At 40.4% G+C, this 18037-nt stretch overlaps 1 protein-coding gene across 3 annotated transcripts in view; it reads right to left on the bottom strand.

The window, feature by feature from the left end:
* ADGRA3 (adhesion G protein-coupled receptor A3) overlaps nucleotides 1-18037 on the bottom strand; it is a 134415-nt gene that overhangs the window by 97463 nt on the left and 18915 nt on the right. Inside the window, exons 1-2 of one of the 3 annotated variants that reach the window (XM_053217517.1) lie at nucleotides 2269-2441; nucleotides 1188-1259 (exon numbers count right to left, since the gene is read on the bottom strand). In XM_053217517.1, the coding sequence (XP_053073492.1) occupies nucleotides 1188-1259; nucleotides 2269-2279 (83 nt within the window). In that variant the 5' untranslated portion in view covers nucleotides 2280-2441. The other 2 variants (XM_053217516.1, XM_027046573.2) reach the window with 2 other exon arrangements.

Below are 18037 nucleotides of genomic sequence, written 5' to 3'. Positions count from 1 at the left end.
ACTTCAGATCCTCTGTCTCCATCTCTCTGCCCCTACTCCACTTGTGCTCTCCCAAAAATAAATATTAAAAAAAAAAAAGACACATGATGAATGAAAAGAACAGACACTTTTAAAAGGATAAATAAAAACTCTAGGTATATGCGTAAATAACACATCAGTGATCAGAGCAATCAGTGTCCTGTGGACGTTCGACTGTAGAAGCTACTAGGTAAAACGGTCAAGAAAGACCACACAGAAATAGAGAAAGTAAAGCAAAGAGAACTAAGAAAATAAGGAAAAGTCTATTATTCAACAGAAGTGGAGAGGTTCACGGTCCAGCTTCCTTATAGATCTATGCCTTATATTCATCTGAAAAAATGTTATCCCAGGAGTGCCTGGCAAGCTCAGTAGGTAGAACATTGGACTCTTGATCTCAGGGTCGTGAGTTCAAGCCCCATGTTGGACATGAAGCGTACTCAACAACAACAACAACAACAAAAATGCCTTGAGATGTTATCCTAAATGTATGAGTAATAAGGGAATTTGAAACAAGAACCAGAAATATTATTCATAATACACACAAATTAAATATTCACTGTGCAAACTCCAAGGCAAAAAAAAAAAAAAAATTAGTGCTACTTATATCTGATCATAAGCAAAACTAGACCTAATTTCTAAGCAAAACAAAATTACCACATTCAATAAAATATCAGAATTTATCCGAAAGTTACCCCCTTGATGTATTTTTTAAATTCTACTTATTTTATAAGACATACACATCATGAAAGAATTTCAAAATAGCATCTATGCTCCAAAAACCAGTGATCAGCAAACCATGACCTCAGCCTGCGTTGCAAATAATTTCGCCTCCACGATGATTCATGTATTTATTGTCCCTTGTTGCTTTCCCACTACGATGGCAGAAAACGAGGCACTGTGACAGAGACCATATGGCCCACAAAGCCTAAATTATTTACTATGTGGCCCTTTTTCAGCAAGTTTGCCAACATCTAATTAACGAATTGTTTTCTGACATTAAATTCTTGAAATTTTTTGAAATCAAATGTTGGAAAAACTCAAGTTTTTAGTAACAGTCTTATAATGAAAATGCACTTAGCATTATCTTTCACTCAAGTAAAGCTCATAATAAACAGCAAAAAAAAAAAATGCAGTAAGTAAATTAATAAGAGATAATAAACAATACTCACAATCTTTCAAGGAGACTTAACCCAGAAAATGAGCCATTCTTCAGCTCAGATATTTTATTGTTACTCAGAATCCTAAAAATGACAGGGAAAAAACAAAAGACAAAAAAACGTAAGTTGTGGAATATACATACACCAATAATATCAAAATAATTTAGTTCCCTATGTTTAAACCTATGAGAAATTCTAGAAAGTCATTTATTACCCAAATAATCTTTGAGATGCCTGAAAAAAACAGGACCTTCTTTCTCTCTGAGAAACTGCCTAAAATAACTTGCGCACACGTCTTGTTGCCTCTTAAATTGTTCCCATCATTTTAAAGTAAAAAGGGAGAGAAGTGAACACAAAATAGCTCTGAAGTTCAATATGAGAAGAACAGCACATACGTTTATATAATTAAACCAATTTATGTAAGTTGAAGGCTTATTTAAAAACTAGAAACTTAATAGAAAAACGTGTAACACTCTATAAAATACTGATCTTACAAAGAAATAAAACAACCTCTAGATATTATTTCAACGCTGAATATTATTTGTAATTTAACGGGATGCAAATGTACTGCGCCTCCGTGTGTGAAAATAAGCTTTCTGCACATCCTCACGTACAGAGGGCACAGGCACCTGTATCACAGTATTCTATGTCACGTATCAGGTACAACGTTCATAAAAATACAACCTAAAAACAAGAACTTATTGCAAGAAGTCAGTCAAGCCACCCCCACAGTAGGACTTGCCCAAGAAGGCACTTGTGTGTACACGATCTTGCTTCCTCTCCAGGCATTGTAACTGTGCACCGTTGGCAGCTAAAATACCAATAAATATTTTCCATAAAGTGAAAATGCTAAAGCTACTTGATTTGGAGGAATGGAGACATCAAATAATAAAGTGAGAAAACCAAGGTAGAGACAGACAAATTAGTTAGGTTAATGGCCCAAAGTTACACCAGCAAATGCCAGAATCAGATCACAAACCCAGAAAATCTCTACTCTACACCCCACATTCAACACACACCAACATAGGTCAAGAAAGTCACTCTTGGCCTCATGGACAAGAAAGTTCTCCATCACACACTTCACGTCACGCACCTCACACACATGCCGCACTTCAGGGACGTTCTTCACAATGGGCACAAGGTTGAGCAGTGGCCCCTCCCTCCTGGAAAGAGCAACACAGCAATTCTGTGTATATACAAATAACAGAATGCCTCTGGGTCATACGATTTCAGGCATTCATTTTTATTTTATCTACTTTTATTATTCTAAATGAAGAATTTTTTTTTTTTTTTTTAGGCAGGCTTTCCCCTGCATGGAGCCCAGCATGGAGCCCAATGCAGGGCTTGAAATCATGACCCTGAGATCAAGACCTGAGCTGAGATTAAGAGTTGGACGCTTAACCCACTAAGCCACACAGGTGCCCCTAAAAGAAGAAGCTTTGATTATTTGTCTTAAAACAAACAAAAACAGCCATTTGACATCTGAATTTCTTTTGATGTAAGTGGAATTAAAAAAAAAAAAAAAAAAAGCCCTGTTCATGCAGATTCATATTTCAGAGCCTTTTTTGGGAATGATTATTAGGAGCCTCTCAAGTCAAGGATACCCGTGTTTAAAACTCAGCTCTACTGCTTTCAAGTTACATTGATCTTGTATAAGTCAGTCCATGCAGATTCATATTTCAGAGCCTTTTTTGGGAATGATTATTAGGAGCCTCTCAAGTCAAGGATACCCGTGTTTAAAACTCAGCTCTACTGCTTTCAAGTTACATTGATCTTGTATAAGTCAGTCCACATCTCACACATAAAACAGGAAGAATAATATCTACTCATAAACACCAGAAGGAAATCAGAAAATGCACGACACACTCAACGAGCATTCATCAAATTTCAGATTCTGTTCCCTGCGTCTAAGTCACACATCCTCCTTCATTTTTTTGTTTCTGGTTGTTGTTTTTTTTTTAAAGAGAGAGTGCAAGCTGGGGAGACAGGTGGGGGAGAGAAGACAGAGGGAGAAGGAGAGGGAAAGAGAGAGGGGGAGAGGGAGAGAGGGGGGGGGGAGAGAGAGAGAGAGAGAGAGAGAGAGAGAGAGAGAGAGAGAGAGAATCTTAAGCAGGCTCTATGCTCAGCGTGGAGCCCAACGCGGAGCTCGATCCCACGACCCTGGGATCATGACCTGAGCTGAAATCAAGAATCGGACGTTCAACTGACTGCACCCCCCAGGCAGCCCCTTCCACCATCGTTCCAATATTTCTTGCAATCCAAGTGTATTACCATGTAACCTCTTGCTTCTCAAGGCTGTTCCTAAAGCAAAGACAAGGCATCAACCATCGGGACCAAGAAAACATGGTGGTCAAATAAACTGCCATTAAAATACAATACCATTTTCTCCAATCAAAATTCCAAGTGAGGTGGTTGGCTCGAGCAAAAGCAAACTAAGTCTTGCCCACATTTGGCCACAAAGGTCACTGAAACCAGCTTTCTCAAGCAGCCTGGCGGTGCACCTTGCTCTCCAAAACATCACTCCTAAACATGTCACCAAATCCGACAAGGGGGATATCCATCCAGCGACCTCATGTCAACATTATGTAAGAGGAAGAGTTAAATGATGGCACATCCAAACAAAATTTCATGCATCCATTAAAAAAGAATTCTTTCAAAGGAAACTTGATAAAAAGGAAAATGCTTACACTCAGTTCAGAAGCAAACACCAAAAGTGATATCGCTGACTGAAAAGAATCTATACAGAGATCAAAAAGAAGAAAAAAAAGACTGGGAAGAAACACATCCTAATGGATCACTACCTTAGTGATGAGGCTTCTATTAGTTTCTCTCTTATTCCCTATAATTGTAGTTTTTTTTGAAACATCTAGCAGACTCCTCTTATTTTTTAAATATTTTTTTCTCCTGATGATAAACATAAGAATCTTCATAAGCAGGTATAGCTTGAAATTGCGTTAATTTTGCATAGAATTATATCTTAGAAATAAAAACCGAAGGAATACTTGAAGCTTTGAGATTAAAGACTCATGCTTGTTTATTTATATTCAAGAAATGTTTACGTAGTGAGAGTTTGCAACTTAGCAGGCACTATAAATAGGCACTAAAAGTAGACCAATGAACAATGGTGCGGAGATCCATAGCCCGGAGTTTTAACAGAGACCTCACCAGCAATAAATGATTTAGTTCACTTCTCTAGTTAGACTTCAATTTCATCACCTTTAAGACGGAAAAAAAATCAGACCAGAGTGACCACCCAAATCCTTTTCTAGCCCCTTTTAAATTTCTGTATCCATGTTTCAATGAGCAAAACTGACGAACTTTACAGTGTCTGAGAATTTATAACCGATAAACCAAAAGTTAAAGAAACAAAGGAAAATGACACAATCTAACAGGTAACAGGCTTGGTGACATCAGTACCCTGTGTCTGAGTGAAGAATGAAACCCAAATATGGAAGTAGCTTGTGAAAAACATCCAGGGCTCTGGCTGAATTACATTCACTGCAATCCAGTATTGCTTCAGCGAAAGGACTGTCATTTTGCTCAGTCATAAAGGCTTTTAGTACAATAAATGATAGATTTTATTGAGAAGAGTAAAAAGGAAGACATTTTATCACACTTAAAAAGTTATAACTGTAACCTTAAAAATACAGTTTACAACCTCATGTTAATATATTCAGTCTATACATAACTTGATGTGTTTAAGGATTTTGTGCAAGAAAACAGGATCAGTGTGAATAAATTTACTCTGCAGACAGTTTTTATACTCAATTTTGAGACTGGGGACTGTGAAGTTAGCAAAGGCATAATATCATGTATCATTATAAACCTAAAACCCATTCTAATCAATATTTTTGCTGACATCTCTGAAACTTCAAACTTTCCAGGAGGTAACTAAATAAAAAGTATAAAACTTGACCAAGGTTATAAAGCTTATGTATACCCATTTCTGTTCTATACTAACGATATTATAACACTACCATATCTACAGACAATGCTTAGGAGCGCTATTCTGGGCTCATGCCTCTTGAATTTAAACACTGCAGGAAGCCTTGGATGCCCGTTATCATTGAACACAGTAGCAAGTTAGTTCAATATACCATTTATGCTGAAACATGAAAAAAGGAGTAAGACTTAACGTAGACATGTTTAAAAAAAAAAATCAAAAGTTTATGGAGTAGAAAAAAATAAAAATTAAGTATTACACGTTCTCAGCCACTTGCTATTCCAAGTCCCAGAATGGAATGCTATGCTATTCATAGCACCCGCACCCTGTATGGCAGAAGGCACAGAATAATTTTCCTTCTGAGAAGAACTGAAAATATATTTCAAGAGCTTTAAATATTCAGATCAAACGTCAGGAATCGAATTCTTGAAGTCAACACTGGAGGGAAAAAAATCAGAAAAACAATCAAATGGAGTTCTTGTAGTGGGTTGAACAGTGGCTCTCCAAAAGATATGTCCACCCAAAACCTAGGAACGTGACCTTAAAAAGAAAAAGATGTTTGCAGATGTAATGAAGTTCAAAGTTTTGAGATGAGATCATCCTTAATTAGTTTGGGTCCTAAATCCAATGACAAGTATCCTTAGGAAAGAAAGGGAGGGGTGCCTGGGTGGCTCAGTCGGTTAAGCGTCCAACTTCAGCTCAGCTCATGATGTCACAGCTCATGGTTCAAGCCCCGCACGGGGCTCTGTCCTGGCAGCTCAGAGCCCAGAGCCTGTTTTGGATTCTGTCTCCCTCTCTCTCTGCCCTTCTCCTACTCATGCTCTGTCTCTTTCTCTCTCAAAAATAAATAAACATTAAAAAAAAAAAAGGGGGGAGAAGACTAAGAGAATGTCATAGTTAAAACAAAGGCAGTCTCATAAAGACAAAAAAGGGGGGGGCAGACAGATTTACAAGTCATAATAATTAAAGATTTTAAAGAACTAAGAAAAGGAGTAAACAGGGCTACATTTTTTAAACGCTGGTACTTTTAAAATCATAAGCAAAGTTAGAAGATATACAATACTTGGGACTACCACCAAAAACAAAGGACTAATTCCTCAAACATATAAAAAGCACTTAAAAAAAAAAAATCCCCAATAGAAAAACTAGCAAAGGCCATAAAAAGACAGTTCAAGGAAAATAAATACAAATGGATCATAATCATATGAAGGGATATACAACCACAATCATGACAGAAATGCAAATTAAAACTAAAACAAGATACCATAATTCACTTAATGAGCAAAAACAAAAATGTGACAACACACTTTATATTCAGAGGGAAACAGCCACTCAAATTTGGTATCAATCAATACAATCACACTATGCAAGGCAAAAGTTCAAATGCATATACAGTATTTGATCCATTAATTCCACTTCTGGAAATTTACCTTAAAGACATACTTGTAGTTGTGCAATATACATTTCATGTTATATGTTAAATTATGCAATCGCATATTTATAGAACAAAAGTATTCATTGCACTATATTCGTAAAACTTAACGACTGGATATTTAGGTTGGTTCCAGTAATACAGGATTGGTTAGTTATCCACAAAATGGGATACCACGCAGAGGAGGGAGAGAGAGAGCTTTTCAGGTATTCATACAGAAAGATCAAAGACATACAGAGGGCCGAAGGTATGCATTTTAAGTATGTATACTAAAGTTTTCCATCGCTTGGCATTTCTGATTTGCTCAAGCAATACAAACTGGTAATACAAACTGATTCTGCATTAGATTTATTACGTAGAGTAATACTTGTTATTGCTACATCTTTATCAAATACAAGAAAAACAGACAATATGGCTAGGCTAAGCTTCTGAGTCACTAACCTCAATCGGCAGATGTCCTAAAAATTTAGGAGCACCTGCAAAAAGCTAAAATCAGAAATGCTAACTCCTCAAAAGTGAATTTTAGTGCTTTGCTTCATTTATCCCACTAATGAAATCCGGTTACTCCTACGTTCTTCAAAGTTCTAGTCCACAGGGTGGCCAAATCCAACCCACCACCTGTTTGGACAGCCGGGAGGCTCCAAGAATGGATTTTATATATTTTTAATGGTTGAAATAAAATCAAAAGAATGGTATTTTTGCGACACATGAAAATCCTATGGAACATAAATTTCAATCTTTTCAAAATTTTATCAGAACACAACCAGGCCCATTTGTTCACATGTCGTCTGCGGCAGCTTTCATGCCAGGACGGCGCAGGTGAGTGGTGTCAGCAGAGACTGTGGCGGCCAGGCAAGCCTAAAATATTTACTATTGGTCCTTTACAGAGAAAGAGAAAGTCTGTCAACCCCCGTTTTAGCACAGTCTGTCCCAGTTTATCCTTTGGTTTCCCAGCAAATGAAACATCGAGTGCTCGTTTCGAAATTAATTCTTCCCAGCAAGTAAGAATAAGTATCTACTACACTGCAAAACTCATCAATCTGAGTCCCCTTTACATTGAAATCACACCTAAGTCGGCATGCCAGAGGCGCTGTGCACATTTTGTCCGAAGGATCATTAGTCTGTTCGCCAATGTGTCCTCCGAGCCCTGCGCACTGGTTCATTCAATTCTGCAGAAAACATTCCGCGTGGTAGGCTTCACAGCTCAGGTGCGTGAAAAAACGTTTTGCGCGCAACACTGCCGCATCACCTGATTTTAATGAGCAGCTCTCATGCCGGGAGACTACCGTTCAGGTATCTGTGCGTTTACCGTGTCTGCCATGACCGGGTGAAACCCGCACAGGGACCTTCTCGAACCTGACCATCACCGCGTCCCCACAGGAAACAGACCAGAACGCCGAACGTGTGAGTGAGACCACTGTGCGGTGAGACTTCGCGAAAACCCTATGATATCGGCATTATTTTCTCCAAAGCTAAAATCTGCAAGTTAGGCGACTGGTCCAGGTTCCGATTCAAACCAAGTGGCAGAGTTAACATTACAACAGCTCCTGGTACGCGGCAAGGGACTCTCGTGGCTGTGGAGACGCACTCCTCAGACCATCCTCTAAGAGAGACCCTGCACAGGAGGCCAGTGAGCAGAGAGACTCCAGCTGCCGCTGTGCAGAGGACCTGCCTCAGTTTCTAAGCAGAGGCCGCCACTTTGTAGGCAATGCCAGCCAAGGACAAAGCACAGCGGGGCCGAGAGGGCTCTCCATTCCCGGCCAGCACAGACTCGCCAGTGGGCAATTTCTACACCAGGGCGGGCCCAGACTGCCGTACAACTGCACCGTAGTCTACGCAGTCGCCCTCCCTTTCCCCTCTCCCTTCACAGAGACCACACCTGCATCCCAGTCTGAAGGATCCCCAGGCCCACTTCTGCTTCGTTTCCCTTCATGTACTGTATTTCCATCGGTAAAAATCTTCTACTTCTAACCCCGTCTAAGCACTTGGCATGTGCTTCCCAGAGGACCCAACTGGCAAGATGCCCAGAATATCTGTTCAATAAATGAATAAAATAAAAATATGGTTGGGTTTAAGGATCGGCAAAGATCCTTCTTAAGGAATTCACCAGCACCTACAATGTACCAGCTTCCAGTGTTACAGATGAGGAGTAAAAACCTCAATGCTGCTCTCATTACTTCTTCTCTCTGAGGTTTATGTAATTTAGGGGGCAGAAGGGAATCCAAAATTCTACCAGAATACATCTCGCTTTCTTCTTTTAATATTGCAATAGAAGTGTCCTAAGATACTGTTTTCCACATTTTCACCCTTCTAAAGTTAGGACCATCTTCAAATTGGTATCAAAAGAAATTTCCAGCTGCTAGGAAAAGAAATTAAGAATTTATCAGTAGCTGTCATTGCTGGCATACACACAAACGGGTTGAATTTTAAGTCTGGATCCTTAATCGCGGCTTAATGTTTACACATTAAGGTTTCACTATGATACAGCACTGAAAAAAAAAGTTGTGCAATAGACGATTGCATATTATACAGCAGTCAGAGTAATTAAAGGCAGCAGAAATGCTAAACCTCTCAGAATTTAACATTTAGGAGAGGTTGGTGGGATTCATTCAGGTGTCATGGAGAACTATCACTCAAGCAGCCGACAGATCTCATAAGCTGCCAGCTCATTTATAAGGGAAGCAGTTAAACTTCCAGAGATACATGATTAAACTAAATTGGGCAGGGGGAGCTTTTCAAATTAACCAAGTAAAAAGTACAAACAAAAACTGATCTTCATAGATACCCAAATTATATCATCAAGACTAAAGATGAAAGAAAGTCAAAATCACCCATATAAAAAGATCAGTGGGTTATGATATAGGCACCATACTGTCAAATGGTCAGATTTAAAATACATTTATCTCACACAGAAAAAGCAACTGATGAAGGGGTAAAATGTTATTAATAGCAAAAGCTCCAGGTCAACCTGAGTCACCTCTTGCCTCTGCATTTGAAAATCATAAGCAAAAGTAACCTCATTCCCCAAAATTGACATGAGGTAACCACTAACCAATTCCTTTACATTTAAGAAAATTCTATTACTATAACCAATCACTGTAAAGAACACTCACTGCCCTCATGAGATATAAGCCACCTTGGAGCCTCATTCCATGTTTCGGTTTGAGTGCTCATGGTTGGCAAACAGCCTTTTGGTGTGTGCACAGTAAAGTTTTACTGATTACTACTCTGGTGATTCACTGGGTTTTTGTTTCTTATCAACTTTTGACACAGGTCATTAGAAGCAGACTTCCGGATTGTTCCCTTGTTCTCTCTGGCCACTGGGTCCTCTGGAGTGGTCATGGTTTCCCTTTTTCTTGCCATGGCCCACTTCATAGTTGTGCTCAGCTCAAACCCCTCACTGTTCTTGGGGCAGCTTGAACTTGTGAGTGGCGGGAGGGCTCAACAGTGGTCTCTTGCAGGCTGGTGACAGAGGCACTAGCGAACCTCGCCTGAACAGTTAAACGTCAGACCCCCATGTCCAAAAAACTGAATTAACAGATTTATATGGTTGGGGAAGACAAAATTTATTTGACCTCTGAATTTAGGAAGTAGGTAACTTGCCAGGAGATTGACAGAGTCAGTGTCTCCTAAGAGACAGGCATGATTTTCGGAGAAGAGGGTAAGGGCCAAAGTTAAGGGCGCTGATAAAGGAACTCTTTGGACGTGACTCCTATCACCAAACCAATTTTATTACTCTGAAGAAGTTCTTGCTGTACCATGGTGGAGTTAAAGGGAGAAAGAGTACCTCTGGTATCTACCAGCACAGTGCAGATTTCTCATTTATTTCAAGTTTCATTTCACCCTGATGAGTTACAGGAATTACTGGGAGTGGCTTACTAGATGATTCCTCAGCCCCATCAGTGTTATCTTGAGAATCTGAAGGTGGAGTGTTTCCTCTTCTTGGATAATCAGGTTGTTTGAGGGCAAAGTCCTTTATCCAATGTCCCTTTTGCTTATAGTCTTGACAAGTATCTCCTCAACAGAGGCAGGTGCAAAGTTAGTTCTAAAGTTTGGTCAAGGCCCCTGTAGTTGTTGTAATTGTAGGGCCATGAGTTTATTTGCTGGATAACCCCTTTTTCTGTTCTAATGTTCTTTCAAAATGCTCAGCAAGATGTTGGGAGCTCAGAAAGGGGAGTGATCTCCCGTCTTATTTTATGTTTCTTTAATAAATCATTAAGCTCAGGGAGAAGCCCATTAACAAAATGAGCAGACAAGGCAATATTAGCTTCACAGTGCCTGAAACCAAAATGCTGTCTAAATATTTCTTCTAAGCAAATTCGAAAGTCTGCAACTGATTCATCCCTTTTTTGTTTACAAGACTGTATTATGGTCCAATCAATTCTCACAGAAGCCCTGGGTATAGCTTCAACCACTAACTGATCTACTTTTCTCACTTTTTTATGGTTGTTCTTCTTTTGAGACATGCTTGGTGGGGTCCTCAAAGTCTTTTAAAATTTTTCATGTTTATTTTTGAGAGAGAGACAGAGCATGAGTGGGGGAGGAACAGAGAGAGAGGAGGACAGAGAACCCAGAGCAGGCTCCAAGCTGTTAGCTCAGAGCTTGATTCGGGGCTCAAACTCACAGACGGCGAGATCATGACCTGAGCCGAAGTCGGACGCTTAACCAATGGAGCTACCCAGGCACCTCACCTTGACTTACTTTTAATGCACAATCCTAGCCTTATTATTACTGAGCTGTAACATACATATAATAAAATGTACAGAAGTATTCAGTTTGATGCTTTTTGAGTTTTATACACCTTTATATACAATCACCACCCAAACAAGACAGACAGAACACTGCCATCCTCTCAGAAAATTCCTTCCTGCCCTCTACCCTGTTGAAATCACTTTCTGACTTCCACCACCATCAATTAAGTTGGTCTTTTGGGAATGCTTATCACAGTTTGTGTCTTCAACATAATTATTTCAGATTCATCTACACTGCTGTATAATTTCTCCCTTATTTCTGAGTAGGGGTCTACCATGCAAATATACACACCTCCATTGGTTTACTATCCCTGTTGACCAGTATCTGGGCTTCCAGTTCCTCACTAAGTGATGAAGACCACGTACGTACTTTTTGTGGACATAAGTTTTCTTCTCTTAATATCTAGGACTGGAATTCCTGAGTCACAGGGTTTAGGCATTAATAAATTCAAAGTGGTCGTAGTCTTTTATAGCCCCACTTAGTTCCAGTTGCTCCACACCCTCTAAGTTTGATAGTGTCATTTTGATTTGGGCCTTTCTAGTAGGTATGATGACGTATCTCTTTTGTAATTTTGTTAGTATAAATGTCGAGCTTCTCTTTATATGCTTATTTGTCATTGATAAATATCCTTTGGTAAAGTGTCCATTTAAATTGCTTGCTCATTTTCTGAGTTTGGAAAAGGTAAACACATAAGTAACTAAATAAAAGGCAACCTAGCGCAAAGGCTTTCCAGCACCCAAAATGCTATTCCATATGTGTGGTGGGTAGGCAAACCAGAAGAGCTACAAGAAAGATGATTTCTAACCCCTGGGAGTATTATAGGTGATAACTCATCATCACAGCCCCCGCCTTTTTTTAAACATATTGGGACATTCATCTGTGTCGCACATGTCAGTAGTTTGTTCCTTTTTTCTTGCTGAGTAACAGTCCATGGTAGAGACGGACCACGGTTTATCATTTACCAAGCTGAAGGACATTTGAGAAACTTTCAGATTTCGGTGATAGGACTACAGCTGCTACAAATATCCGAAGACAGGTTTTTGTGTGAACATATTTCTTTTAGTAACTGACTCTCTGGAAGTGTGATCGCTGGTTCGTGCATGTTTAACTTCATAAAAAACTTAGCAAATCATTTTCCCAGAGCAACTGCACCATACTGCACCCCCACTGGGATTGTGTGAGGGCTGTGGCACAGTCTCCCCACTGGTGGGGCTGTCAGAATTTTATTTTTATTTTTTTTAATATCTATTCATTTCTGAGAGAGAGCACGAGCAGGGGAGGGGCAGAGAGAGAGGGAGACACAGAATCCGAAACAGGCTCCAAGCTCTGAGCTGTCAGCACAGAGCCCGATGCGGGGCTCAAATCCACAGGCCACGAGATCATGACCTGAGCCAAAGTCGGACGCTGAGCCACCCAGGAGCGCCCAGAATATTTTTGATTTACACCATTCTAGCACAGTGGTAACTAAATGTGGTTTTAATATACATTTCCTAATGAACAGTGATGTTGATTACTCTTTAATGCCCATCACCTATTTCCCGCCCCCCCATCACCACCCATCTCCCCTCTGGTAACCCATCAGTTTGTTCTCTACAGTTATGAGTCTGTTTCTCAGTTTGTCTTCTTCTCTCTCCCCCTTCGCTCATTTGTTTCTTAAATTCCACATATGAGTGAGATCATATAGCTTGACTTTTTAAATTCAGCAAATAAAAATCAAGACAGACACCAGTGGGAGGCATATCATGAAATCTGGAGTATTTGTAAGTAATACAGATTCCAGAGGGTAAAAAAAGGAACAGGTAGTGGGGGCACCTGGCTGGCTCAGTCGGTGTGACGCATGCAACTCGATGCTGGGGTTGTGAGTTTGAGCCCCATGTCAGATGTAGAGATTAAAAATAAAACTAAAAAAAAAAAAAAAAAATGGAACAGGTATAAAAATGACTACAATTAAGTAAAAGGAAAGATCTCTGCAGAAAGTAGTACAGAGGTTATCAGGGTGCAGGGGAAGGGGGGTTTAGGGAGTTATCATGTAGTGGGTACAGGGTTTACACTGGAAAGGATGAAAATGCTGCAGGTATAGTAACAGTGGTTATAAACACTGCAAATGTCTTTAAAGCCACTGAATTATACTCTTACAAATGGTTAGAGATGTTATGTGTATTTTACCACAATAAAAAAGTAATGTCTAATAAAGATATATATATAAACCCCTGGGCGGGGGGGTATCTCCAGTTTGAAGACTTATAAAAAACTAACCACATGCCAGGCAAATCAATTTTAAACACACACACACACACACACCCAGGTGTATTTTAATAAAATTTGTGAATTCCATGATAAAGAAAAAAAAAAAAAAAAACCCTGTAAGTTTCCAAACAGACATGAAAACGTGGGTGTTTTTATCATTCAGTTTTAATATCGCTTCCACAGATTTGGCGAGTCCGGGAGGAAGTTCAGGACAGTCTGCCTGCCTTCTTGAAACCGGATGCTGTACAACTTCCAACTTCAATCTCTGGGAGGTGAATAATTATTAAAAGGAGACAGCAAGTCAAAGACATCAACTGCTAACATACTATTACAGGGTCACAATATAATTTATCATCAGACACTTGAGAATAAAACAAGGTGCCATTAATAATTACAGTAAGACAACAGGTGTCATCTTGGGCATATGGTCATGCTTAACTATTCAAATGGTTCGTTAAATAACCTTTCAAGTTTCCACTCATTCTTAATCAAAGACCTGACATTTTTTCAGGACTGTTCCTTCTTAAAATTGTTTCAGATTCTTTATTCAGCAGTTTCATAAACAAAAGGGAAATCATCTATTTTTGTGCTTTAGCATTAAGCAGGAAGTCTACATGTATTTAAATAGCAGTTGGTTAAGAAAAACCAAACGGTTTTTTATGCCAGTCTAGATATACGTCTAAAATGCCCAAAAATGAAAAACCGTTTATTAAAGAACACTTCATCTTATCTCATGAACACACCAGCTCTGTGAGAAAAGGGAGCCCATTTTTCAAGGTGTCTATACATCATAAAGAACACTGGACATTTAATATTTATGAATACAATAAAAGCAAGTTATTTGGCATTTTAATCAAATAGAGAGCTCTCTCCTGGGACCATACTGAGGTCCTTTCAGAATTCTGAATCTTTGATTTTTAAGTTAAAATTCCTGACCTACTACACATTACTTGAGAATATATTTGAGCACCTACTCTGTGCTAGGAGGGACCCCAAGGATACACAGCTAGATTCATGTGTAGAAATAATCCTTGTGGTCTAAATGTAAAGTGCGACGAAAGGGTGCATGACTGATCCAAACACAATGCAGTTTAAATGTTGCTGAAATGCAGAATGATCAAGCGTTTCTGAACTTTGTGTAAAAAAACCAAAAAAACAAAAAACTGGGTGGCTCAGTCGGTGAAGTGTCTGACTCTTGGTTTCTGCTCAAGTCACGATCACACAGTTCAACAATTCGAGTCCCACATCGGGCTCTATGCTGACAGCGCAGTGCCTGCTTGGGATTCTCTTCCTCCTCTCTCTGCCCCTCCCCTGCTCTCACTCTCACAAGCTCTCTCTCTCTCTCAAAATAAATATATATATTTTTTTAAAGGGAGTAGAAATTCAAAGGGCAGACAGGAAGGGAAAAATCCTTTCAAACAGAGACAACCCCTCAAAGTTCTGTATTAGTTTTCTACTGCTGCACAACAAATTTTACAAACTGAGTGCTTTAAATCAACACCGGTAAGTTGGCACACAGGTCAGAAGTCCAGGCACAGGGTGGGCGGGTCCTCCGCTCAGGTGGCACTGGGCTGCAGAACACCTGAGCTCCAAGAGCAGCGAGGCCACAGTGAGCGGACGTGGGTGGAGGGAAGGAGGGATTTAAGTCTACACGTCAGCTATGAAGTAGTTCCTACCAAAGTCACACTTGAATCTAAGTAGTGAAAAGTGGTACCTCAAAATTCTAATTTGCATTTCCGACTGAGAATCTGTTTCCTTCCCTTGAAGGTCTGGAAATGCCCCTTGACCATTACAACACACGGGTTACAAACATGAGCTCTAGAGTCAGGCTGTCTGGGCTCACGTCCCAGTTCCATCACTTACTGGCCAGTGACCTCAGGGAAATCAATAAGCCTCCATGCCCCACATCCTCAGACACAAAAGAGGGATCAGAATAATGATATCATCAGGGAACTGTATGAATTAATACAACACTCAAATCACACAGGACAGGATCTGGCACGGTCCATAGACATTGCCTGTTATTGCTGCCCCATATTTCTAATAGATCATGTCTGTTTTCACTAATTTGTAGTTCTTAATATATGGGAACCAGCATTTTCCTCCAATATAATCTCCCAAAGATCCTTAGACTGCTAGTCCAAATGCTAGGAGCCACTCTATTAGAAGATATTTGGAAAGTACATTTTAGAAACTATCACTGAGGAGTGAAATCAATATTTTTGACAAGGAGAGAGCTTACTACTAAGTATAGAATCTAAATAATTCTTCCAGTAAGAAATCTCCTGAGACCTTTTATAAATGTATGCCAAGCCACTCTTAAAGTAGCTGTTGAAAATGCTCTCAAACAGTAAAGAACATGGATATGCACAAAAAGCCATATGATCCTAAGATTATAAAAAAAAAATGATTAAGAGTCTTGGGCTTCCGGGTCAACTGGCAAACAATGGCATGTGTGCCGTCACCTCCCCATCCCAGGGCAGCTCATTAGTGGTCCCCATCCCAGGCCCACGGCAGCCCATGAGTGAGTCCTAGCTCTTTCCTGATACACTTACACGACACTCCTGATGGCTATTCCCAATTCACCAGTGCAGACACTCAAGAAATCGATCTGTCATCCAGATGCAGATCTGTCTCCAGTGCAGAAGTAGATCATAGACAACTATGACCCCAAATGTAGTTTTATAACTGGTGGAGGGATCATGACCAGAAGCTGGCCTACCCACTTAGAGAGAAGTTAGGTATTCAGAGTCAGTGGGGACTGCCGTGAAACAGCATCAGCCAGAACACTGGCATTGAAAGATCTGTATTAAATATGTGGTGGAGCACCTGGGTGGCTCAGTCAATCGAGCGTCTGACTTTAGCTCAGGTCATGATCTTGCAGTTCGTGGGTTCCAGCCCCGCATCGGGCTCTGTGCTGACAGCTCAGAGCCTGGAGTCTGCTTTGGGTTCTCTATCTCCCTCTCTCTCTGCCCCTCCCCTGCTTGCACTCTGTCTCTCTCTCTCAAAAATAAACATTAAAAAAAATTTTAATAAAAAAATATGTGGTAATACAGGCAAAGCCGTAAAGGATAGGAGAGCATGCCAGCAAGAAAATAATTGTGTGGCACACAATCTGTAAGATGCATAAAGTCTGGGGGCGCCTGAGTGGCTCAGTCAGTTAAGCGTCAGATTCTTGGTCTCGGCTCAGGTCATGATCTTGCAGTTCATGAGTTTGAGCCCCACATTGGGCTCTGCACTGATAGTGCAGGAGCCTGCTTAGGATTCTGTCTCTCCTTCTCTCTGTCCCTCCCCTGCTTCTGCTTGCACACTCTCTCACTCTCAAAATAAATAAACATTAAAAAAATTTTTTTAAAAGAGGCACTAAGTCTGGAGATAAAAGGAAAAAATACGTGACTGTGTGTATGATGTCATGAAGGGTATCTTCACTATGCTAAAAAGAAAGTCTAGGGGCACCTGGGTGGCTCAGTCAGCTAAGCATCTGACTTCGGCTCAGGTCATGATCTTGGAGTTCGTGGGTTCAAGCCCCACGTCGGGCTCTGTGCTGACAGCTCAGAACATGGAGCCTGCTTCGGATTCTGTGTCTCCCCCACTCGGGCTCTTTCTCTCTCTCTAATATACGAAAGAAAGAGAAAGAGAAAGAGAAAGGGAAAGAAAGAGAGAAAGGAAAGGAAAGGAAAGGAAGGAAGGAAGGAAGGAAGGAAGGAAGAAAAGAGAAAAGAAAAGAAAAGAAAAGAAAAGAAAAGAAAAGAAAAGAAAAGAAAGTAAGATGAGGTTTCCAAACATTATGGACACCCTGTCAATTCCTTTGAGACTCAAAAATTCAGACAAGCAAGCTGGCCGATTCATTGAGCTGGGAAGTTAAAAATCTATATTCCTGTAACAGAGGAAGGAATAGGGTTACACAAAGAGACAACTGGAGTTCAGATGCTAACAAAGTCTACCAAGACGTTAAAGATGGGAACTAAGAGTCAAGAAAGAAATCCAATTAACAGAAAGGGAGTGCACGGTCCCAAGGCTAGCAGTAGCCCTAGCGCCTAGGGCAGGTCTCAGCCGGTGAGGGGCAACTAGCCCCAGGAGTGGTAAGAAAACGCCCAGGTGGGGCGCCTGAGTGGCTCAGTCGGTTGAGCGTCTGACTTAGGCTCAGGTCATGATCTCGCAGTTCATGAGTTCGAGCCCCGTGTCGAGCTCTGTGCTGACAGCTCAGAGCCTGGAGCCTGCTTCGAATTCTGTGTCTCCCTCTCTCTCTGCCCCTTCCCCACTCATGCTCTCTCTGTCTCTCAAAAATGAAGGAAGGAAGGGAGGGAGGGAGGGAGGAAAGAAAAAGAAAACGCCCAGGAGCTCAGGAACCACACAGACCAGACTCAGGACTTGAACAGACCCAATACTACACCCCCCCCCCCAAGAAAACAGCTGCTGCACCTATTATAATGCAATGAATCAATCCTAATAAAACAATTTGAGCTTCATTCAACGTGCATGGATTTT

The sequence above is a fragment of the Acinonyx jubatus genome, chromosome B1, assembly GCF_027475565.1.
Source record: "Acinonyx jubatus isolate Ajub_Pintada_27869175 chromosome B1, VMU_Ajub_asm_v1.0, whole genome shotgun sequence".
In the NCBI taxonomy this organism is placed as follows: domain Eukaryota; kingdom Metazoa; phylum Chordata; class Mammalia; order Carnivora; family Felidae; genus Acinonyx; species Acinonyx jubatus.
The sequence above is the reverse complement of the archived record's forward strand: the minus strand, read 5'-3'. Positions and strand labels throughout refer to the sequence as shown.